Below are 25,334 nucleotides of genomic sequence, written 5' to 3'. Positions count from 1 at the left end.
CGTGTAGCCAACAGATTTCCGGTGAAATATTCATTTATTATTGCATATTTAAGAAATAAACATGTCACATTTTGAGGTTTTAGCAGCTTATGCAGTGTCTCTGTCTACCTGGTGCACTTACTCTTCTTCTCTTAAACTTAAGGGGTTTTTCACCCCCCAAAATATGAGTCCTTAGGTCATACAATGAACATTAATGGGTCCAGTGTTGTTTGAACTAAAATGTTCTGTAGCACTTTTTCCCGTACGTACTATATGTACTTATAGTAATAACTTGGTAATAACACGGAACCTATACCTAAACCTAACCTTAACCCATGTTACCAGTACTTTTTAGGCAAGCACACTGTAAGTACACATACTGTAAAACAAAGTGCAACCAAATGTTCTTCTGAAAGGAAGTCATACAGGTTTGGAATGACATGAGGGTGAGTAAATGATGACATTATTTAAATTTTTGGGTGATCCCTTTAACTGATTTAACCCCAACCTGACACTCCACCTCCTCATGCATGATTGTGTACACAACTAATAATAGGTATAAAGGTCAAAGCTACAAAGTGTATCCTTGGTTCAGTACACTCCAACACATTCTAGCTCTTTCTCATTTTCCATTTGGCTACAAATCCATTTGGATACATACAACATCCAGTACACCCCTCTGATCTCAGTTAACACGTTGGGACCTGATACCATACTCGATTTGTTTTCAAGTTCAACTTAATAAAATTAGGTGATGGTTTGAATTGCAGGTTGTCGTCTCATATTGACTTATATTGCGTTCCCATAGAACCTTTCAATTAAAAGTTCTTAAAAGAACCATTTTTTTTCTCAGTGTGAAGATCATTTCTAAAGAACCTTTTTCCAGTATATACTCTCTTATAAATTGGCATCTGGTTCCATGAAGAACCTGTAACATCCATGGAACCTTTCCACTGGACATATAAGGTTTTTTTTATAGTGGAAGTTCTGTAGGTTCTGTCACACTAATATTTTTTTTCAAGAACTGTTCCCTGAAAGGTTTGTTGGGGAACCCAAAATAGTTTTTCTATCGCATCACTGTGAAAACCTTCTTTTGAAACCTTTATTTTTAAGAGTGTAAAGAACCTTTTGTCAGTGGAAAGGTTCCATGGATGGTGGAAGGTTTTAATGGAACCATATAGCAATAAAAAAAATAAAATAAAAATCCAGATTTATTGGTGAAACTGGGGGAAACTACATGGTGGGAGGTCATGTTTGTTCTTGTATATAACTTATAAGGGTCAGCATTCAAGAGAATTCAAATAATTTTCCAAACATCAATCCATGGTGTAGGCTACTTTTAATGGTTGATGTAAATAAAAAAAAATAAAAAAAACGTTATTTAAATCAAAATGTAACAGCATATAAAATTAGATGCACGTGATATGGGTTCTTAATTTTTTGCAATATTATCATTATCAGTTCAACTTGAAAGTCTTGCATTAACGCTCAAAATAAAAACTAAATGAAATGAGAATTCAATCTGACTTTGTCCACAGGCCTTTTTAACCAAAAAAAAAAAAAAAATGGTTTTGAACCTTAATGGACAGTTGTTGAAATATTTGCATCAATAAATAGGTCTTGTTCGTGGCTGGCTGGCCCTTGTTAAGTTAGGTTGCTGTAATGCAGAATCCGTTTTGTCACTTGGTATTTTGAAACAAACCGCTGTCGCCACCTGCTGGATACTATTGCTAGTGGCTCATGTAATGGTAGGCCTAGTGGTGGCTCATTTGGCCAGTGTGTTTGTTAAAATACAATATAATGTTTCCCAATTCTGATCAAGGAGGCCCCGCACTGCCGAGTTTTGGTGTCTCACTCATCAGACACACCAAATGTAGATCATGAAGCACTTTATTAATGAGCTGATTCACTGATGGATCGGGTGTTAAATAAGGGTGCAACTTTACCAAAACGGAAATATTTAGAATTCCTATAGTCATACCATTTAGCAAAAACGAGTGCACCTTTATGATTCATCTTTAAGGCTTAAAAAACAGAACAAGAGTACATAAAAGTAAACAAATTAAATAAATCAAGTAAAAAAAAAAAATGCTTAGGCTACGTTTAAATTACCAAAAATGCAAAATAGCAAAGATACTGGACACAGCAAGAAAAAGTACAATGCGTCAATAGTTTTGTTTCCGCAACAAATGGGTGATCAGTTCTGCAACGTTTTAATTGTTGCTGAGGAGTAATAAAGTAATTAGCAGAGGAAAAAAACAGGCAGTGTGGCTATAAGCCCCATTTTACGATGCTGTCTGGGTTAGAGCCTTTGAAGATCTGCAAGCAAGGTAGCCTATAGTTTTTTTTTTCTTTATTTTGTGTTTATTTAATACAGATAATGCAAATAATAGTAATAATAATAATAATAATAGCATAATATTAATAAGAATACAATAAAAAGTAATACAAAATAAACTTTAATTTTTAAATAAATAAAAAACGTACATTCAAAATTTTATAAAATATATCCCATGTAATTGTATTGACACGCCTACAAAAAGTCGTAGTTCCGCCCTCAAGCGCTTTGCACCCCATAAACAGTTAAGACTGTGATTGTGGTTTATTGCCGCACGGCCACTAATATCGCTCGCAGGGGCGAGGCACAAATAGAGCAGGCCTACGAGCATCAAACTAAGCTTTATTTATTCGGATAAACGGCGTCCTGGTCGTTAACAGGACACTAAACAGTGGGTTGCAAGATAACGGTAGCCTATAGCGCGCATGAGAAGTGTAAAACTTTTTGGAGGGCGGTAAAATATTTCTCGAGTAAAAATAGCACGGGATTGCAGTCACTGTCAAGCTCGTTGAGGGACGATTTATTAATGTTGAGTCTTTCATGATTCTGGAACTTTATGTGCTGTATAGCACACAAACACTTGACTGCAGTTATTGCTTTATCGATGCAGATCTGCACTTCATTAGCAATTATTGTAACCAATGAAACCCAAGAAAAAGTATTATTTTCGAATAGAGAGTCTTAACGAATACTATTTATCAGAAATTTATTTATTATGTACACATTTAATTTGAAAAGAACTAACACTGTTGATTTGAGGTATTGGCGTATGCAATTTTCACATATAACATTACAAGCACGTAAATGTTACAAAATTCACTGAAATATTACAAAGACGAACAACACAACATAAATTAATTCATCTTAATACATAGGTAGTTCATATACATCTAGGTAGTCACATTAAACATTGATACATTACGCTACCATTTATTTTTGAATAATAATAAAAAAAATAGTCATGCATATCATCAGCATTTCATATCGCAGAAACTATTCCCTGAAATCATGAACTGGTATAGGCTACTTAAAAAAAAAAAAAAACACTTTTAACATATTTAAAATGTACACAATGCGAAATGCAGCAGAACAAATAAGAGAACTATCACCAACAAGCTGTATACAAAGACACAATCATATATATATATACAAGCTCAGATCAAAGGTTTGTGCAATCTAACATTACAAAATGTTGGCTATTAATAATAATCTACTGTGGTTGTGCATGAGGGAAAAGACAGGCTAATTCACATCTGCAGTGCGCATTTACAGCTTTCCACTTTTTAAATGTCTTTTGGACGGTCTTTATTGCATTTCTTCATCTTCATCCTACGGTTTTGGAACCAAATTTTGACTTGTCTCTCGGTGAGATTTAGGAGTCTTGCCACTTCATATCTACGGTCGCGTGAGAGGTACATATTAAACAGAAATTCTTTCTCCAGCTCGAGAGTTTGATGCTTAGTGTATGGACAGCGCTTTTTCCTAGTGGACTTCGCGTGCAGCCAGTTGGACGCAGGGTTATCTGCAAGAAGGGTCGGAGAGAGAGAGCTAGTCATGTTGCCACTTGGAAAATACTGCGGCCATTTTATGGCCAGCGCGCGAGAAGAAAGAAGAGTCTAAAATAAAGGCTACTTGACTAGAATTTTTTATATGCTGAGAAATTGGAGAGCAATATCATGGATTAAATGTTTCCGGCCTGCGGGTATATAGTTTATATGATCGAAAATTTTATGTGCAAGCTATAATTTTCTTCCTTCTGACAGTTTTTGGCATCCTTGAATGAAGGGGAAACAAGGGCCTTACTGTCTGTTAGAAGAAAGAAAATCCAGCTTTATATATATACAATTTAATCCAATGTATTGTGTCTAAAACCACACTATAATTTAGGGCAGCACTTCAAAGAATTCTTGAAAATATGTGGTTTTTAATTACTGGACACTTTCCATTGAAACAGGCTGTCAAATGCAAATGCAGATTATTGCCACCCACAGAACAAAAAGAAAAAAGAAATGGCTAGAAGAACTTTAGCTTTAGGCCTATACTGGAAAATGCTGGATAGCTGATATGCATACAATCTACAATAGATCTCTTCTCTCATTACATATCAAATCGACTCCTATTGGATTCATCTGTTTGAGTAGTCAAAAACGAAGCCTGTTCATATATATGAAAAAAAAAAACATTCTGATAGTTGCACTTACTTGGGTCTATATCTAGCTTCTTCTCTGCTGGAGTTTTGTCATCCTGTGATCCGTTGGAAACCGCATCGTCTGGTACCTTCCTCTCCGCTTGGCTCGTATTGTTGTCAGTCTCGGCCACAAGCAGTGTATGCGTGGTGCACTCACCATTCCCAACCAGTGGTTCTAGTTTTATATCATGGTGCGTATCTGTGGATAATCCCGTGAAAGGAAGGGCAGGAAGCGGTTCCAGCGCCCAGGAACGCACGGATGCTCCATCGGGTTCTCCTGTTGAACATGGGTGATGAATGTACGGCTGGTAGGCGATAGATGCGCCTGGGGGGTGCACTGGCACGGGACCCCACGACGCCCCGAAAATTGACGATTTGGCCTGGAAAGTGTACGGCTCCTGTTCGCCATATTCAAGTAGCGTCAGTTCGCGAGCCTGCTGCTGGACCAAGGGTCCAGATGAGAACCTCGGTGCCAAATGATCGTCATTCTCGTGTGGAATGTGTGAGTCAGCGTAGTAACTCAGTGTCCCCAATGTCGACATAACAAAAAACAAGCAAAGAGAGAGCAGCCGGACGGATACACCCACAATGAAACTGCCACAAAAGCAGAATCCGTTGAAATCAAGTAACTAACTACTTGACTTCGCGGTGAACTACAGACCTCTGATAAGTTGAATCACTGCAGAGATTGGATTGGATGTGCTAGACACGTGACTGTGGGAGATAAAGGGGAAAGCCTAGCCAGTACGCACGGTTAAATGGCCTCCATTTTACAAGTCATATTTTTAATGGTATAGCCATATGCTTTTATGAAGGTGGATTTGCTTTTATTCATGTTGTTAAACTTCAGCATATAATAACCGAGCGTAACAAAAATGGTTATTTGAGACGCGTCGTTGTAGAAGTTCGTATATCCAAATTGTAATGTATTGGGCCTAGCCTACTGTTTGCGATAATAAAATAAATCCATAAACATTGCGTTAATACATTGTCATATTGTAGGCTATAGCTTAATCACTGGCGTCCAGTTCAACATCAACCTTGCTTTAGACGGAACATGTTTATTTTTCACAAATTCTGCAGACAAATCTATGATGAACACGTATTCCGCAATGCCTTGTCGAGCACAAGAAGACATAAAATAGTCCAGACATAAAAATGATCTTTACGTGAGCCGTATGTATACTTTATATGGCCATAAGTGCCACTTGGATGGTTGAGATATGACCTGCTAAGTGACCAGTCATTCAGTAACGCGCGCGCAAACCTTCAGTCTTCTCCTCAGCAAGTTAAACTAAATCTGAACGCGAACGACTGATTGTGAATTAAATCTAACTGAGAGAGAGAGAAAAAATAAAATAGTGTTACAAAAACTTGATCAGATGCTATTTCTACAATATAAAAAATTAGTTTTATGTTTAAAATTAAGCTTTACGCATCTAAATAAAATCTTACAACAGCTGTGAAATATTAAAATGTAGAGATTAAAACGGTGCAAATAAAGAAATTAATAAATGGTATTGTTCAACCCTGCAAAAACATCATCTATCACAATATTATGGAACAATCACAATTTTGTTGTGATAGGCTACTGTTCTTGTATTCGTTATTAAGATAATATATATAGCAGAAAATGTTTGTTTTACAATATCCCTCTCTGTAAAAAAAAAAAAAAAATATATATATATATATATATATATATATATATATATATATATATATATATATATATATATATATATATATATATATAGCCTATATATATGTATGATTAATACGTTATGACAACATATTTGCTTTAATCAAAATAAGTTTAGCAATTTTCAACTTTTTTAATAGGTTATAATGGAATCAACTCAATTTTTAAAGTCAGTGTAATTTAAGTTAAAATTACAAGTTGATTCTAGACTAAAAATTTTGGCAACAAATTTTTGGCTATATTCAGTGACTTAATTGTAAATATATTCGTATAATTCCAGTGGTTAAATTTAAGCATCGTTGGACAGCATATGTTATAATCACTCAGAAAATAAACAATAGCCTGCGTGATGTTTTGAATATCAGAAACGTTGTTATTGTAAACTTTGACTATATACAGTGTTGTTCTAATGGGAAATAGTTGAATTTAAAGCTGATAACAGTCAAATCTTTTTAGCCTTATCCTTGAAAACATTGACAATAGAGGACAACCATTGGCGACCAGAAGCAAATTCTCTCCCTCTGGTCAATGAGCATTGCTGTGATCTTGTCCTCGGAAGAGTGGATCTCTGGGCACTTCAACAGACTCTGTTTACAACAGGGGCTATTACTCTGTTTTTCTTCGGGTTGTAACTTGGCGGTCTGGCCTGAATATGGCCAATAAAGCCTTTGTGTTTTTTTCCTCCGGCCCAGCAGACGCATCCGGCAATGTGGGCGTGCTCTCAGTCTCCGGTGCGCACGCGGCTTTGGCCAAAGTGCATTGATCGTAACCGAGGCCTTGCTATCAACACCTGCGCTCCACCATTTACTTTTTACGCCGATCTAAAGATTTCAGTTCAACAGTGCAGTTCATGCATTCAAATAACGTCGTTAATATATCAAATGTTGTTTAGAATTGCATAGTGTTTTTGTTTTAGCTAGACTATATACAGCTGTAAACAAATATATGATCAATAAGAAGTCAAAATATACAAAACTTTTTTTTAATAAGTTATACAGGATCAACTCATTTTTTTAACGTAACTGAAGTTGAAATGAATTAAACAACTTTTTTTATAGTTCTAATTAAACTCTTCTCAGAGTTTATTCTCGCAACATATTTGTCTTGTTGTTGTGCTGAATCCCACTGCGAGGCAATTAAGACAGTTTCGTGTTGTGGGGATGTAAAATAAAGCCCAACAACATGAAACTACCTAAATCACTCAGCAGTTGTCTTTGTTTCTTGCTTGAGGAGATAAGATGGCAACGCTGTATTTTTATCTATTTATTGTATCGACATTGTGTGTTGCACAAGCAAATAAGTACAATAAAAGGTTTTTTTTTTTTTTGCCCACACTGCTGTGATCCCACCAGTGTGACTTTTCATGGGATATTCCGTTGTATTTAAATTAGATTAAAATAATCTGAATGTCGACAGGAATAGATTTGTCACAGGAATAGGAATGATTGGAATAATAATTTGCGTGTGACTCTTCACGGGACCAGTACTGTAAAGGAAATAATATAAATCGTTTAATTTTACAGTCAGTAAAATTACAGTCATCACTACTCCATTACATAAAGAAAATCAGGAGTGTTTCAAAGAATCGTTTAAAAGTAGGCTATCAGTTTTACGTACATGCCTTTATTTATTTTCTGTCACGTATGAATAATTAATTTACATCTGAGTCCAGCCTGTGTTTTCAGAAAGATTGTACCTGATAAAACAATATAGGAAGCCCCGTCATGTTTATAACTATACAAGTTTCTAAGAACTGGACTTATGCCTAGAACAACAAATTACATGACAAGGTCGTACTTAAGAAGAAACGTATTGTTATTATTTAAAATGGTTCCATAATACTTATTATTATTACAACATGCAAATATCGCAATTATATACAATAAATGTACAATATAGTCTGAATGCTATGTACAATGAACACCTTCAGCATATATTTTCCTCTCTTGCTTTTACAGTGAAGTCTTGACAGTTTATAAATAACCATGACATGTTATGACGACTGGGATCAAATAAAATTATACATAAACAGATAAAAACGTCAACAGTATACGACACACAATAAGTTATCAATAGTATCTTGCACCAAGTCATTTATGCGCACGCACACACACACACACACACACACACACACCTACGGAGACGGTTTGTTGTATGGCACTGCAGCTGATGGAGGAGGAGGGCGCCAGAGATCTATAAAGCGAACAGGCTTCATGTAAAACTGAAGTTGGTCGACAACTCTCGGATTCGGTTTTCTCGACTCATTTTCTTCAGCTTCATCCGTCGGTTCTGAAACCAGATTTTGACTTGTCTGTCCGTGAGGTGAACACTGCGGCTGATCTCGAGGCGACGCTCTCGTGTCAAGTACATGTTGAAGAGGAACTCTTTCTCCAGCTCTAGTGTCTGGTGTTTGGTGTAGGGGCATCGCTTCTTGCGGCCACTCTTCGCAGTCAGCCAGTTAGCTGTACTCTCACTTTTGGAATCTCCTGCTGGAAACGTGAGGGAAATATTAGTTCAGTATTAGCCCCATTCCACAACACTTTATAGGCTCAATACGCCTAATTATAGTCTACCAACTAATGACTAAAGGAGAACACTTTATTTTACAGTGTCATTGTTACACGTTACATGTAGATACTATAGCAATAACTATAAATTATGCGTAATTACATGCAACTTACCCTAACCCCACTGTAACAAAAGTTGCTGCATTCAATTTTTAAGTACAATCAACTTGGATGTTGAAGTAAATTCAACTTAAATTACACTAAACTGACTTTAAAAATGAGTTGAAACTTATTTGACGAGTTAAAGCAATGTAAAACAAATTGTCATAACTTATTAAACAGAATTTGACAGTGTACATGCAGTTACTTAATATTACTCAGAACTTAATTACAGTGTAACAAAGACACCGTAGTAATAACACAGTAACAAAATCCATAAAATAATTACACATCAAGTATGCATTCTGTTCAGCAGTTGCATATTAGTACTTGCGTAAATAATGTTTTAATGTAAATTATGACCCTTGTGAGATTATTGCGTGTAGCCATATTAATAATATTGGCGTGCGATTTATTAATTCAGTTTTTTTGACTATTATCTGAAAGTTAAATTTGATTTAAAAAAAAATCAATATTTCGTTTTTGCCTTATAAAGGCACTGATGACGACGCTTTATCGGTCGTTTCTTGTGGAAAGATTAGAAGTACAAAAAAATATATATTTTTGTTCACGGGAAGTGTAACTAAACTAACTCGCCATATGCATCTAGATTTTTTTATAACCCACAGTAGATGATCTCACCAGATATCATGTTGTCACAAACAGCCTAATGAAAAACAGGCTTCCTAAATACACACTGAAATGGGGATAGTCCATGGGTCCAGACTCGTGAGCAATAGGCCCTGTTTGTTTTTTAAACGTTTAATGTGATCGTTTACATTTTTTTTAGATACATTTAGGAAACTGAAGCACAGTTTTGCGTGTGACACAAAGGAATGTATTGCTATGTGAATGTGTGTGAACATATTAATAAAATGTGCACTTTTATTAAATTATATATATTGAGCAATATGTTTTAAATGCTCTGTATGCTATTAAAAACAAGTGCTTGAAAAAAAATCTATAAGTACATTGCATTTGTCTCGAAGGAATGTTATGTTATTCTGAATTGGTTTGCGTGCTGCACATCGTCCGAAATGTATTTCTAAATGAGAAGAATCTCGCACATTATTATGCTTACTAAACTTGCCTTATGGGGTGTTTAAAATATTTTTTCTTTACTGTATATGGAATCTACAAAAAACAAATCCATATATGTATCGCGCGCAAGGGCGTTAATGTTTCCATACGCGCCCAAAGGACGTCCAGAATCCTTTGGTACTTTAACAATGGGCAACAAAACTAACCTTTAGTAACAGTGACCGCCTTCTCCGGGCTGTCCGGTGGCTCGGGAGATGAAGCGGTGCCAGTGGACCCCCTTAGCTCCTTGTTTCTTCCCGGGGCACATGGTGCGCATGCGGGGGGTTCTTCGCTCTCTTCCCGGCTCGCTTCTGCTGCTATGGCTGAAAGAGAGCTGTCAAATCGGCTCGAGCGTTGAGCAGCAGCAGCAGCAGCAGCAGCAGAAGCAAGATGAGTCGATATAGACTGGTTGTCTGGAAAACCTTTTGATGTGCTGCAAGTCTGCGATAGACGGAAGTAACCGGGCACCGGAACACAGCCGTTATTGTTGCTAGATGGACATGAGTTCGGTGTCAGCCGCGAGTACGATATATCCTCTGTCACGGTGTCTTTTGGACACTTCTCAGACTCGTATAAGCAGTAAGAGTTCTCCTCTTTTATGGTGGGCGAGAACGAGCGTGGGGTTATTTGGTTGTTAGGCTGTTCAATGCGACAGGACCTCGACGTCTCCAGCCATGTTTCCATGCCTTGATACGGCCCACATGTAGCAGGCACTACATTTTGCGAATTGCCCTCGTTCCGTTTGAGTCCAGAAAAATAGCCACAGTTCGACAGTCCATAAGAATACTCTGAGGTCGGCTGCAAGTAGACTCCGCTGTTTTGGTAGTAGTGTCCACTTCCCTCGGCCCTTCCGTGGATCAAGGAGTCTACCAGAAACGAGTTTCCAGATGGACTATCGGAGCATGACATCTTTGTGGTAAAATTTGACGGTGGAAGAAGATTGCCCTTTCTGGATGACATTTCTTGTGCAAAACATGCTGAATATAATTACTGATAACTATACAACTCGGTGTGAGCTAACAGCCAATTAAATCGCAACGAGCACCGGTGACTCCTCCCTCTGTGCGCGCACGTAACCGTTGTGTCCCATATCTTTTTCAAGCTGCTTGATTTTTTTTAAAAGTCAAATCAACATTAACCTGATCACTCGTTTTTCGGAAAGTATAAGCGAATAAAAACAGAATTTAACTTGAACTGCGTTATGTTTACGACCACTGACTTCGTTAACACTGACATTGCCGCTGAGCCTCGCGAGCCACGTATAAAACCAAAAAGCAACAAGGTATCGAAAAGGAGATCAAGTGCTAAAATTGTAAACCTTTATGATACACTGTAATTGCCCCAACAGTCCTTTAAGCACATAAACAGTGAGTTACAGACTGCTCTTCTGGTTTTCATGCACGCGGTGGGTCAAAACAATTTATTTACACTCAAGTTCAAAACGAGAGGCGGATGTGGATTTCCATAGAATATTATAAACAGTTAGCATGTGATAATCTTAAAGCTACATATAGGCCTATTTAAGCCTATTTTTTACAATACTGTTATGAGTTAAATCATTTAAAAGATATAATAACCTTCATAAATATAGAGACAAATCTAACCACAAACCCATGGCATTTAAATGATTTACGGATAATTTTAACGCAATTGTTGAATGTGATTCACCTTTGCATATTTTTGACGCTCATGGGATATTTCCATCTGAAAAGCAGCCTGTGTGTGTGATGTCCGCAGTTGTAGGCTATGTAATTTAATTTGCATTTAATTACAGGAAATACTATTACAATTTTTTCTCTCAGATTGGTTACTTTCTTTTTTTTCTGACTATGCGGCTGAAAAATGTGGTTGCTTTATCTCTGAACTTTTCTTTCCAGCGGTTTTTAAATGATATTCCTACAGAGATCCACAAATAGGCATAGCTCTTTATACGTCCATATCATCAATCGTCTTATAGCTGAAATTAACATATTTCTGATAACAAGATTGCCATTAACATGCGCTTTTAAAAAGTGACTAAATAGAACAATTGGAGGACTCGAGTCGAAAGAACCATTGAAAAAAAATGGGACACCAATATAAAGAAATAAACTAATTAAACGAACTAATTTTCTTGATAGTTAAGTTGTCCCTGCTCCAATAATCATGTTTTGAATCACATAACGAGTGACAATGTCACCATAAGAGACATGCTTTTTATTGCCTAAAAAAAATATATATATTATTTGAAAGTTAATCTTTTCGGCTACTTTGAGCGATTAATTTTAACGATTGGAATAAGCTACATTTATTTAGATTACATTTATTACATTATATTTATTTAGGTTATGCTTTACGCATCATCAAATCAACGGGCATTGTTTTAAAAGGCAATGCAATTGCATATTAATTAGCCAATAAAAACGAATAAAGAGATAATAAAGAGAATGTGTTTTTATTTTTATTTAACACATCAAAATAATCCGTAAAAAGACGTATTTTTATATTGCTTAGGAAATATTTTGGAATAAAAAAACTACAGTCCATCAAGGTTAGGCCATCAAGAATCAAAACAAGTCTACAATTTCTCAAAATTAGCCTACTTTAAAAAAAGAAAAGCTCTGATTGGCTAACTATCAGGAACAAACAAACACTTTCGCACTAATACAACTAGTTACTACTTAAATTAAGTTTTTTAATCATTCAACTTTACATGTAGGCTACGTTTGGAACATGATTGTGTTATTGTTATCTAAAAAAATAATAATAAATGCAATTCTGACAAAAAACAGATATATATCTAAATGGTTGCTTGGCTATATTTACCTGAAACAGCGCCTTGTATAGTCACGAAGATGTTGTCCTTTGCCCGCACACAAAGTAAACATGTTTCAGCAGGGATTTTAGATACCCGGCAATGACATTGATCTAAAGTGCGCCACCCAGTGTACATGAAGTGTATCGTCGGCGCTGCGAAATAGTGAACAATCCAGTCGTGGTTCCATGATGGGACTCTGAGACAAATGATGGCGGAAAAGTCCGTGAACACAAGCTTTCAATGGTTCCAGGCGTTGTTTTCTAGCTCTTAGTCACAGTTAATAACCTTGGTTCTCAGACGGTTTATGGCACCTCGCTCCAATTCTACAAATGCTCCAGACTAAGACTGGTTTTATGGCCGAGTTGCTGCAGCAACGGGGGGATGTGCCGTAATTATAGAGCGAAATTCCATCGAGCCTCAAAGGATGCGCAAACCGTCAGGGTCATCGCGTAAAACAGTCCTTATTATCTTATGGTCGCCCAGGCTCGCCCTGGTTTATTAGACTTCCGAGTGGCATGAGCCATATCATATTTGTGACCCTCTCGCTCTGGATCATACAAGGAAACTGTACAATTAGGAAGTAACAAGAGACTTTTCATTGTTGTTGTTGTTGTTGAAAGACAAAATAACTTTCCTTTAATTCTCAAGAAGGTTTGAGATGTTACATGCTTTCAAAACTGCAATATAATATGAAGACTTAGGCCTATCTGGATGGTCGACATCTATAGAACAATTTGTTGAAAGGCCATTTGATTCATGGAAACATACACAGCCATGTTTTTGGGCAGTTCCGTAATGGATACTAGGCATTAATAACAGCAAACACTTGATCCTTGAATCAAAGAAAACGCGTGGAGGCAATATAACGCAAGATCCATCAAACATTTGATACCGCTCCAGGAAAAAGAGAGAAAACACGAGATATTTCAAGACTGATTTATATAACACTGAAGAGACGTCATAAACATGAGAGATTATTGTGAACATGAATGAGCTCCTGCAACATTGATATATATTTGTTTCACACGTTTTAAAGAAAAAAGGTGGACAAAACACAGAATTAAAATACAATTGAGGTTCGGGGTTTCAGAGGGACTCAAGCATTGTCCGTGCTGGTTCAGTTATTGCTTTTGCCTTAAATGCCCAATGTCTGTTGAAAAATAAATAAGAATTCTGCTCTTTTTCTTTTTCTTTTTTTTTTTTGGACATTTTTGAACACAAGTGTTGTTAAGTGAACCGATTTTACTGGAGAATGCGCAGTGAGACGAGTAATATCAAATATACACTTTAAGTTAACACAATTCAAGTATAAGAGAATATAGCGCGCGTTATGCATTTAGATCACAATCAGCTCATGAAATATGCGTCATTCAATGAGAAAATCTTTTTTGTCTAATAATGTAGGCCTATAAAACACAAGGAACAGTATTTAACGGTAACGCTTTATAATAAGGTTTCACTAGTTAACATGAACTAAGACTTCTACAGCATTTATTAATCTATCAGCATTTATTAAAATCAAATGTTTTTTCTTAATGCACTGTGAACTAACATGAAGAAACAAGGAACGACTGTATTTTTATAATTAACAAAGATTAATAAATACTGTAACAAATGTATTGTTCATCGTTAATTCGTGTTAGTTAATGCATTAAGTAACAAATGAGACCTTATTGTAAAGTATTACCTATTTAACAGATTGAAAACACCTTTATGTCCACTAGAATTTATATCTCGCCCTCCCAAACATTTTTTCCATCTAAACAGATTTCAAGCATATACTTACTGCTATATGACACATATGTAAAAACTACAGATCCTGGTCAGATAATAACAAATAATTATAATAATAATAATAATATCAAAAACAAAATCCCTGTAAACTGAATAGTCACTTAACTGAATAAAATGAAACATCATAATAATAGTTTTAAATTCAAACGGTAAAGATTACAGAGGATATAAATGCATGTTTATGGATGAAAAAGTCTGTCAGAGGAATAAAGGTCTCATCTCCTCTGGGATTGTTCGGATTGTTCATCCACGAACTTGAAATGAACCATCTCGCCCTATAAATGATTTCGATCTAAAGCAAAGGGTTCGTGGTGTAATACTGCAAACGGTCTCTGTTTAGTTTTTTCTCTTTCATTCTTCTGTTTTGAAACCATATTTTGACCTGACGGTCGGTGAGGTTGAGCATTCTGGAAAGCTGTAGCCTTTTTTCTTTGTTGATGTAAACACTGAAGAAAAATTCTCTCTCCAGCTCTCTGATCTGATATTTGGTGTAAGGACACCTCTTTTTCCGTGTCTTCTGTCCATCTGCAATAGAAAGAAGAAAGTCAGTCGATGCCTTTGACCTTTAAATTGAAATAATTGCATAAAATAATATAGGCTACAATTGAAATAAATGCTTATACAGAAGAGACAAATAGTTAATAGGCTACACCCAATTGCCGTTTCCCTAAAATTATGCACAAAACTGTTTCCGTTATCTAAATCTGACTGTACTAATTAAACGATAAATCAGTAATAACACATTATAGTCTACATTCAGCCCTTAAATTGCTATTTTAATGAAATATCGAGTTCTACAACTATACACACACGTGTAGGCTCCTTTGATTATAATGGAGGCTTAACATTTCACCTTCTTTTCATTCACCACAAAAGTAAAAAAAAAAAAATAAAAAAAAATACGAATAACCACATAAGAAAACTGATAAGATTTGCCTTTTAGTAGCCTATTTAACATGAACGCAATACCAAACAAAAATGCTCTTTAAAATTTCCTGACGTAAAACGTGCAGTCAGAGGCGATAAATAAGCACAGGATATCCATGATCTCTTAAATAACGCTGCATTAACAAATAGCCCGACTGTAATGAGTCTTGAAAGCATGTTTTAGAAGACTCGAAGGGAAATGGCCTATCATTCACGGCCAATTTCAATTTCGAGCACGTGATCTCGCGTTTATAACAAAGTTTTGTTAGGGTAAATATACAGGGCCCTCTGTAAACCTTATATGCTTATAAAACAGCATATAAAACCTTTAACAACAGCACGTTACATCTGAAACTTTCTCGCGGAACTGCTTGAATACGTACTGCCGCTGCTGCCGCTGAATTTCTCTTCGTTGTTGCCGGAAGATGGCTCCGGGCTGCTGGTTTCTTCACACCGCTCTGCCTCCTCTGTTCCCCGGCAACTGTCGCTGACTGAGTCCGCGGGCGGAGGAGGCGCCTTCCCGGTCGCTCTGTCCGCCGGGTGCTCGCTCGGCTGGTTTTCCACGTTCCCGTACGCTGTCTCGAAAAACTGGTCGAACGCTTGGGGAAGCACTCCGTTCCTCCCTACGCTGCCATGATACACGTTGGCCGAGTGGCTCGTGTTGGAGTGGTAAAGAACCGAGTTATTTTTCGATAGCATGTCCCCCAGAGTTCCAGGATTGGACAGGCAGTCCCTGTGCACCATGTCCTCGGTCGCGTAGCAGTGTGGCAGATTGCCCCTGGAGTGCCACTTACTGGACGTGTCAATGGCATAGTCCCTGAAAGACACTTCTCTAACGCTCTGAACTTGTGGCAAACTGGACGTGGAGTATGAGTATGTCATGGGGCATGAAGACGGGGTCTGGGGCAGAAAAGGAGGAAGGCTGGAAAATTCCGTTCCAGACACGTAATAAGTGCAGCCGGGCAAATACATGTTAGACCCAACGGGTACCCGCTCATCAAAATCCATCATGACACTTGGTTGGGCACGCCACAACCATAGCACTGCCTCGCATCGTCGTACAGAACTGCTTCAGCTTCAGTGGCTTTGAAGCAGATCCGCCGAGCAGAAATTTTTGAGACGTGAGCTGACGTGGAGATCCATCTCCATCCATTCCAGAGAGCGCCAGTCATGTGACCAAGGGCAGAAATTGACATGTACCTCTTAGAATATTGTATGCCAACATGTGCAGATGTTCAAGTCGTGGAGTGAGCGATACTTTAATTGATGAACGTGTGCATGCAGTGGACCACAGTTGGTTATGTTGACGCTTTGGATTGCTGGAGAAACCCATCCGCATGCTTAACAGCCAACGCGCCCTTACTAAACATCACCATGGCTTCTCGTGTTTATGGATTTGTTCTATTGTCTCAGACATCTCATTTCGCTGTAACTCTCTCTCTCTTACTGTATAGGCTCTTAAAAATAAAGATTCCAGGAATTTCGCAGCGATGTGTACAATTTGAATTCGCAAGTGAGGTTCTTGTTAATTGAGAGTTGCCACCAAAGCGAATGGTATGCCTGTGTGGGGGAAATAAAACAGAATTACGTTGTGTTTCATATATTTGCATTTCTTTCACAATAGTTACTTCAGAACATTAAATATCCTTCGACCAATTTGCGCAATAATACGTTACGCTTTTAACTCATTTGAAGCCCTTTCTGGGGTTTTACTATATTTGGAAATTTAGATGATATTGAAGCAATATTAAGGATTTTATTTTACAAAAGGCGCTTTTGGATGGGCATGATGGTGAGCTAATATTATTTATAATCACACTGTTCGAAATAAAGGTTCCAAAAGGGGTTTTCGCAGAGATTCAATAAAATAACCATTTTTGGTTCCCCAAAGAACTTTTCAGTGAACAGGTCTTTAAAAAAAAACGTTTTTTTTTTTTTTTAGTGTGAAGAACATTCTAAAAATACAAAGCCCTTTTCCACTATAAAGAACCTTCGGTGGAATGGAAAGATTACATGGATGTTAAAGGTTCTTCATGGAACGATCAATGCCATTAAATAACCTTATTTTTAAGATACCTTTAAGATACCTTTATTTTTAAGAGTGCTACATAAAATCTAAATTAATTTGGATAGTTTTAGTTTTAATAATATGCGTTTTAATTTTGACTGCAGAATCCGGCTACATTTAATCAATTACATAATATGAATAGGCTAGTACACGTTCTTGTACAAGTATAAGACTTGTTTTGAGCGCCATTTGGTTCAAACCTATACATAAATTAGCTATATGTTTTTTTATTTGCTTCTTTATTTCATAATTTTTTCACATATCTAGAGTATTTATTCAAAAACACAATTTACAATAAGGGTAAATTTGCGTTCTCCCGTGCAGAATTCATAAAGCGTTTTACGCTTGCCAAAAAATCTTTGAAGGTACCCTGTAGTCTGTGTATAAGGCAAGACAAAGGCAGAATTTGCCTGGGTTGGGCACCAGAGTCATGCAGTGAAGCGGCTTGAAACCACAGTTGAGGCCCATTAAGTTTTAGCTTATATGACCCCCTTAGAATTACTTTGGATTAAACCATGAACAAGATCCGAAAATCTCAAAATACATACATTTATGATGAAACAAAGCCTGTAAAGCGATTGTATGTGTAAAACAACGAAAATGAGCTCTTTGTGAGATTAGAATGGTTTGCATTTTCCCTCATTGTCAACGCTGATTTCGTTGGTATTATAGCTTTTAATGAGTAATCTTGTGCTGGGAGGCAACAAAAACTAAAACCAGTCCAAGACAGACGTGGTTTTATGGTGCTTTTGGTATCTTCCTCCAGCCATTGTCAGCTCAGACAAGCCATGGCCGTCGGAGAGTGATCATGAGACGCCACCTACTTGGAATTCGTGAACTTCAATGAGACCTGAAGTCACGGGTAACAGTATATTAAAGGGAGACAACGGTCCCGTGCGTTGTATCGGGTGAGAGTCCTATTTTTAGCTTCTTCCAGGCTTAAATCCACAAGAACAAATGCAAGTGTTCATCGAAGGTGATCATGCATGTTTCGGTCAGTAACAATAATCGTGCTATGTATAGAGTTAAAATAGAAGATGCCGTTCAGTGTAGCATTGCTGACCAGGCCCACGACTGGCTCTATATGACTCCACAAAGAAATAATTTAATCTTTACATTGCGTTTTGGCTTATTTGAGAGTGTGTGAGCAAGACATTAAGGGTGATGGTCACTTCCACATAGTAAGTGGTAGTTTACAAATAGCCCTAACAGCGCCCCGGATGAGGATTGAGGGTTTCCACGAGTATAGGCTTAATTGTATTGCACGGAACTTTGGCATTTTCGTCAGCATTGCTTTTGACTCTGAAAGGAATTAGGCAAATGACCGATAAACTTTTCGCACTGGATCAAGTTAGCACTTCTTTCTTGAGAGGCACAGTATTGGTACAGTCCAAGCCAATTTGTCATCACTTCTACTCAGAACAAATTACATTTTTCTGTGTTCGACTCAATCCAGTTTGAAAAGCTGTGGTTTTTGGATTTTTTAACAACCCAAGTCTCATCTGAAAATTGTAAATCGTTCAATTGTCGTGTAAAAGCGCGGTAAAGCTCGCGCAAAATTCTATTTGGCGAATGCAGTGAATTTCACAACACTATTTTCAGTTCAATGCATTTAAAGAAATTTAGATTTGGCTGTTTACCTTACAAAGCTCTTTAAATTGGAATAATGAAAATATGTTCTTATGTTGAATGACGACACCTTGAGAATGCGAAGATTATAAATAGAAACGACACTTTAAATTAATTAATTTTTATATAGGCTAGTTATAAACGTGCCATTATATAACAAAATAATTGAAAATCTTTTTAGTAGCAAGAGTCTGTTTTTCAAAAAGAATGCATTCAACGAATACAATATTGGAAAAGCTATTTTATTTGTAATTAAGATTAATAAAAGAAACGACAATGGTTCATTTTGATGTGAAAATGTGATCTTACTGTCTTTGGTGCATTTACTTAGCACAGATTGTTTTGTCGCAGTGCAGTTGAGGGCCCACTTTTAATATTTCCATAGGAATGATAGGCTTGGAAATGTATGTCTACGTTTTTACTCTGTAACCTCTTATTAATAGATGAATTCTGTGAAATGTTAAAAATATAGAAAAAAATAACCCCATGTTTTTGTTTTCTGATTCCCGTCACACTGACTGAAGAAGGTTGCTAACGAGTGAACGTAAACCCAACCTTTGCCTTGCACTTGCACGGTAAAGTTTGGTGAGTGTCGACGTTGATGTCACGCTGACCTGGGAAAACAACAGTTTTACAGGGGACCAAATTTATCTGAAGTGCAGACCCGCATAGAAACCAAACAAGTGAAATAAAACTGTGTCTGAATATGTTGATATGAACAGCTTTAATGCGCCCTTCACTGGGGAAAATGCGATAAAGCGCATAAAAAAAAGTATGAAAAAAGCACACTTTCGTCTAATTTATGTTATTGAAACATATCTAAATATTTATTAGGGAAAAGGGGCGTTTCATAAATTCATGTTAGTATCAGTAGGAATATCAGAATTTATAGTTTAGTAAAACATATTTTATTAGTAAACGCTTTGTTCGGTCATCATAATTTTATTTAAAAAAAACTAACATTTTGCGTCTGTAAACAAAAGTGCACAAATTATGAAACTTTCAAAGCTGAATTACAATTTATAATTTGGTGTGCACCAAAGACTTGCTCATGCCCATATAAGTCAGACGTATATGAGGTGTTTTTCAGAATAATTAATTTTATGATTTATTTGTAAACTTTAGGCTATTTCTATTTAGCCTATCCCATAGGCCTGCAGAAATTAGCCTATTAGACAAGTATCTAACGTTGAAATGCTTTGGATGAGAAATGGAAGAGCTTTGTTGTCGTTGTTGCTTGTTTCTTTCAGTAGGCCTACGGTTTCACATCTTAACGTGTGTGTTGGCATCATCGTACATTATCCTATATTTGTAAAAACGAATAGCCTTCATATCCAAAAGTAGGCTATATAAACACCAGCCATTTTCTTTCGATAAGCTGAAGTTTATAATATCTAATATTTAGCAATGTTATAAACTCATACGCAACAGCATCTGAATTCAGTTTACACAGACATCCCCAATGTTGCCTATACTGGTTTAGGCCTACTAAAATGAATTTTTTTTCAGTGCCTTTGGGTGGCAGCACAGTCTAAATTGAAATGTCCTTTGATACACTGAAACGCAAATTGTAAATCCCGTCCATATGTACTCCTCTCCACACTTTCCGAATGCGCAGACGTTTTTCAAGACCGCAGCTCATTGGCTGCTTTCAGATCCCACAAATAGATTCTATGATCATTTATTTGCGACTATTCATACTGTGATATAGGCTGTGACATAACGACAAATTGCATAACGAATCTAAATGTAGAGTTGTTGTTATTTAATGCATTTATAGAATACAATAAAATCAATGATCAATTGTTAATGAAACATATTAACGATTAAATGTATCAGCTTATTTGAAATGCAATTGTATCAGCTCTGTAACAAGCACAAAGAAGTTGATGATTAGTCAAAATATTTCCGATTCTTTAAATAATAATATTTTTAAAAACTTGTGTATAAATTAACTGCTTCTACCGTTTTTGCGGAATAAAAACGTTGGCGGTGAAACATTGTTACACGATGTGACTTAATTAATTTCGAGAATGCAAAGATTAAAAGACAAGTACACAAAAATAAACTGGATTATTTATTATTGCATTTAATTTCTGGTGTGTGTGTTTGTATTTTATTCTTATTGATGTCTTTGGTTTGCATTTAACTTGAGCAATTGGCAAATGTACACCGATACTTTGTATTTAAAAATGCATTTGTTGGGCAAGTAATCTTTAATATGTCTAATAGTTCAAAGTTTCTAAAAAAAATATTTGAAAAGACTGTCAGAAATGAATAAATTTGAAACGGGAAATGTTATGTCACTAATTATTTTATTCAGTTCACATCTGATCGGAAATAGCCTACACTGTACGTGTTTATTCATTTTCTTTATTTTTAATGTGTCATTTGGTTTTCTCTAATTTGTGGAAGCTGATTTCAACGGAACTTTTTGTTGGTATTTATTATTTACGTATCTGTTTATTTATTTGCTTGTTCTTTTTTGGTTTGTTTTAAAATGATGTCTATAAAACATTGTAGGCCTATGTATAAATATTTGTTAGTTGGGATTCTAGAAGTAGGCTACTCCGTTAAAACCGTAATTTGTAATTTTGAGTGACTCCAAAGGCTAAATTGTGAGTCTTTTTTTAGCTGTATTTGGCTAAATTGGGCATTGTATGAAAAAGATTATATACACCAATATCAGGCATACTCTGTCTTCTGCCTTTCACTCACTTCTTTCTCCTTCAGATTTTTATTTTTGACAATGTTATTCATATTAAAGTAGCTTAATTTGCATGGTGTAAGAAAAAAACACACAAAACACCGACACAAACATACTGTAATATTACCCCTACTTTACCTGTTTTTGGAATCCGAGTCAGTGATCTTCAAGTCTTTAACAAAGAAAAAAATCATAGGTTTTCTGTAGCTTAAAACCCGGTTCTTGACTCAATTTTAAAGAGCGCTTCATGCCATAAAGGTTCTATAAGGATAAATGTCTTAAATGATTGCATAATACTTTCATGTTTAATGGGCTATTTCGATTATTTTCTAGTGATAACAAATTATGTTTACGATCTGTTTAATTCATAAAATGTAATTTAAACTAAATTAATTAATTAATTTAAACTAAATTCGCTAAAATATACCATGACGGGAACCACTAAAAAGGTTATTAGCCTATATGAAGCGCCCAAGTGTGTAGAATCTGATGACTGAAAATATGGAAAAATTTCTATTATAACTTTTCGGTGCTTTGCTAACTAACTCAAACACATAAACCTAGTATTCGTAGATTTCAGATCTCGAATACTTATATGAGGAACAGTGACCCAATTGCAGGAAGTCAGGGCAAATGCATATGTGTGCCACTAGATGGCAGCACTGTTACGCGGATGGAAAAGGGTTATTTAAAAAAAAAAAACACTTCTCAGGGATTTGGGGAAAGACAACAATATGATATCACAGCCATTATTCACTCATTCATATTAGCAGCTGATTCTTCTATTTTGCTCATTACTTTCTGGAAATAGAATAAGCTACATTCAAAATAAATAGATATTATTATGTTTATGTTAAACATTTTGGCAAAAAAGTTGACATTCGGAATAATTATCAAGATACAAATATTGAAATACATCACTTAAAATGGGGAGTTTTATTTGCATAGAGTCTGCAGTAACACGTGCGAATTTGTATAGTTCGCAGATGCATGAAAGCGACTTTTTATTTACAAATGGCGCATGGGGTTCAAAAAAAGAAAAGAAAAGCTCGAAACAGTCTTGGGGTAAATTTAGTGTACAGTTAGCGTAGCATGCATATCCAAAGTCTGAAAGGTTCAGTTGTTTGTATGGAAACGTGATGTGTAAAAATCTAAATAAAAAAATAGGCCTACACGAATTGCCATGGTTTTGTCTGTTTACTTCTCTGATTTTCTTTCACTGTGTTGAGTTGAATTTACAATCCTCCCACGTGTTTCTGTCAAAGACATAGATTAAAAAGAATAAAAAAAATCTATTGGTGAATATGGGTATATTGTTCTTGTTCTTGACATATAACAATGTCAGTGTATTGGCAATATGTACACATTATTTTCCCTCCTGCGCATCTCCGCGTAATCTCGTGAACAGATGATGGAATGGATTTCAGAATAAATAATGTTGAAGGTCCTTCCATTTATACCCCTTTGGTATTTCAGTTTTACTTTTTTTTTTTCCAGAGCTTAACTGATGGCCTTGTACTTGTTGACCACTTTCTTCTCTTTCACCCGCCTGTTTTGAAACCAGATGGTCACTTGTCGCTCGGTCAGGTTTGTGTGAGCAGATATCCTTCTTCGTTTGTCCTTAGTGATGAATTTATTTGTGGCATATTCTCGTTCTAGTTCCTTCAATTGAACCTTGGTGTAGGGAACCCGCTTCTTTCTCCCTCGACGCACTGACGCTCCATCGGTACCTGACACAGTATCTAGGGGTCAGAATCAGATCAAAATCAAAATAAGTTTGCTTGCAAAAGCAGTGTCAAATAATACAGCATATAATAATAATAATAAAAAAACATTGATATATGTCTCCAAGGCAGTGCAACGAAAAAAAAATGCCTCAAGTAAAACATGCACAAATAAAAAAAAACATAGCCTCTAAATAAAATAAAAATAAAAAACTATTTGCAATCATGAAAAGTGGTGGGAATACCATTTGTACTTTTTAGATGAATAATTTCTAGTAAGCTCCTGTTTTAATTGATTAGAATCTTCCTATTCCCACTGTTAAAAATGCTGGATTGTTTCAACCTGTTTGTGTCGAATATGGACAAACCGTTGGTTTACATTTTTTAATTAAATTTGTAAACCCAATGGTTGGATTTGTCCATATTTGACCCAAACATGGGTTGAAACAATCCAGCATTTTTCTAAAGCTCAAAATGATCAAGAAGTTATAACAACATATATTTTTTGCATTGCTTTAACTCATCAAAATAAGTTAAGCAAATTTCAACTTTGTTATACGAGATTCAACTCATTTTTAAGTCAGTTTAATGTAATTAAGTTGAAATGACTTCCAAGTTGATTGTACTTAAAAAATGTAAGGCAGCAACCTTCCCCCCCCCCCTCTCATAATAAAGCAGAAGTGCAGCATTTTTACCTTGGATAGACGATTTCCATAAGGTTGTTGACTGTGTTTGGTCTTTCGGGCAGTACACCGGACTACTCCACCCGTTCGTGATAGCCCAGGGCTGGTAGGTCTCAACAGGCAGAAGAGACTCGTGTCTCGGTTCCGCAGGGCTGCTCAGCGCAGGTACGACTGGCACGTCGAGATAACTCGGTACAGGCTGGTAAGGGCCAGACGAGTAACCCTGGTAGAAGGCAAATTCCTTAGCACGAGAGGGGAACTCCTCTCCAGAAACAGACGTGTCCATGTATTTTTCCCCATAGGAGGTGGGCTGCGGACAGGACTTGGGCATCCTACACGGGTAGTAGCTGCCGCCAAAGTATCCATAGGGCAAAGACGCACTGGGAGAATTCTGCACGGCCGAACACGGACTGCATTGTTTGACAGGTTCTCCCATGCCCGACCCTGGCACCTCACTCGACGAGTATGTGCTCGGGGCCAAAGAAGACGGGTGGGCAATAAGATTCCTGCACTGATTTGCAGCAAAATTGCCTCCCACAAATCCTTCCATGTTTTTGCTCATATCATCCAAGCCGTTGTCATAGAGAAACATCACCGGGTCAATCCAGCGGGAATGGAGGAGTAAAGACGCTGTCATAGCACGCCCTACATGGAGCCTAGCAGCTCTTTTAGAATTCCCCAAGACTGAAAGAGAAGCAGTGGATCAGTGGAGTAACAGATACCCATGCGTCCCGTGTGCGTCAAGATCCGACTATTATTGGACGAGCGGAGGCACGTGATATGCAAAGAGGCTGATAAACGTCTAAACTGGAGATAACGCCGATCTAGCAAGACATACAAACTGCGCTGAACCGAAACAAAGTGGAAGGATTTGGTCAAAAATACCTATAAAGATTCTGATGATAAGCTTTATCCTAAAGAGGAAACCAAGTGGCATTCCATTGCGCAATGGCACTACATTTTACGCACCCTCATATATAGCTATTTAACAGTAAGATTATTACAAATTCGTAAATATCATATTTTCATATGGGCTACTATTAAAATACAGTTAA

General features: G+C 36.6%; 4 protein-coding genes across 5 annotated transcripts; all 4 read right to left on the bottom strand.

The window, feature by feature from the left end:
• Positions 1 to 3,465: 3,465 nt before the first annotated feature.
• On the bottom strand, positions 3,466 to 6,160 carry hoxa9b (homeobox A9b). The gene is made up of 2 exons (XM_081389474.1): positions 4,519 to 6,160; positions 3,466 to 3,839 (listed from the first exon to the last, which is right to left on the bottom strand). The coding sequence occupies exons 1-2, from the start codon at positions 5,045 to 5,047 to the stop codon at positions 3,601 to 3,603; spliced, it is 768 nt and encodes a 255-aa protein (XP_081245600.1). The 5' UTR covers positions 5,048 to 6,160; the 3' UTR covers positions 3,466 to 3,600.
• Positions 6,161 to 7,733: 1,573 nt separating this feature from the next.
• hoxa10b (homeobox A10b) lies at positions 7,734 to 11,936 on the bottom strand. Of its 2 annotated transcripts, none has more exons than XM_081388513.1 (2): positions 10,118 to 11,936; positions 7,734 to 8,690 (listed from the first exon to the last, which is right to left on the bottom strand). In XM_081388513.1, the coding sequence occupies exons 1-2, from the start codon at positions 10,908 to 10,910 to the stop codon at positions 8,416 to 8,418; spliced, it is 1,068 nt and encodes a 355-aa protein (XP_081244639.1). In that variant the 5' UTR covers positions 10,911 to 11,936; the 3' UTR covers positions 7,734 to 8,415. The 2 variants fall into 2 exon arrangements, with proteins under 2 accessions (XP_081244639.1, XP_081244638.1); XM_081388512.1 differs by having other exon boundaries at positions 7,734 to 8,693; positions 10,118 to 11,933.
• A 1,622-nt stretch (positions 11,937 to 13,558) lies between these two features.
• On the bottom strand, positions 13,559 to 16,973 carry hoxa11b (homeobox A11b). The gene is given in 3 exon segments (XM_081388234.1): positions 13,559 to 15,066; positions 15,852 to 16,482; positions 16,484 to 16,973. Coding segments are annotated over 3 exon segments (1,002 nt in total). The 5' UTR covers positions 16,622 to 16,973; the 3' UTR covers positions 13,559 to 14,833.
• A 6,210-nt stretch (positions 16,974 to 23,183) lies between these two features.
• hoxa13b (homeobox A13b) lies at positions 23,184 to 24,931 on the bottom strand. The gene is made up of 2 exons (XM_081388514.1): positions 24,292 to 24,931; positions 23,184 to 23,614 (listed from the first exon to the last, which is right to left on the bottom strand). The coding sequence occupies exons 1-2, from the start codon at positions 24,914 to 24,916 to the stop codon at positions 23,373 to 23,375; spliced, it is 867 nt and encodes a 288-aa protein (XP_081244640.1). The 5' UTR covers positions 24,917 to 24,931; the 3' UTR covers positions 23,184 to 23,372.
• Between the last annotated feature and the right edge of the window lie 403 nt (positions 24,932 to 25,334).

This window comes from Scardinius erythrophthalmus, assembly GCF_964197995.2.
Source record: "Scardinius erythrophthalmus genome assembly, chromosome: 16".
NCBI classification, from domain to species: Eukaryota; Metazoa; Chordata; class Actinopteri; order Cypriniformes; family Leuciscidae; genus Scardinius; species Scardinius erythrophthalmus.
The sequence above is the reverse complement of the archived record's forward strand: the minus strand, read 5'-3'. Positions and strand labels throughout refer to the sequence as shown.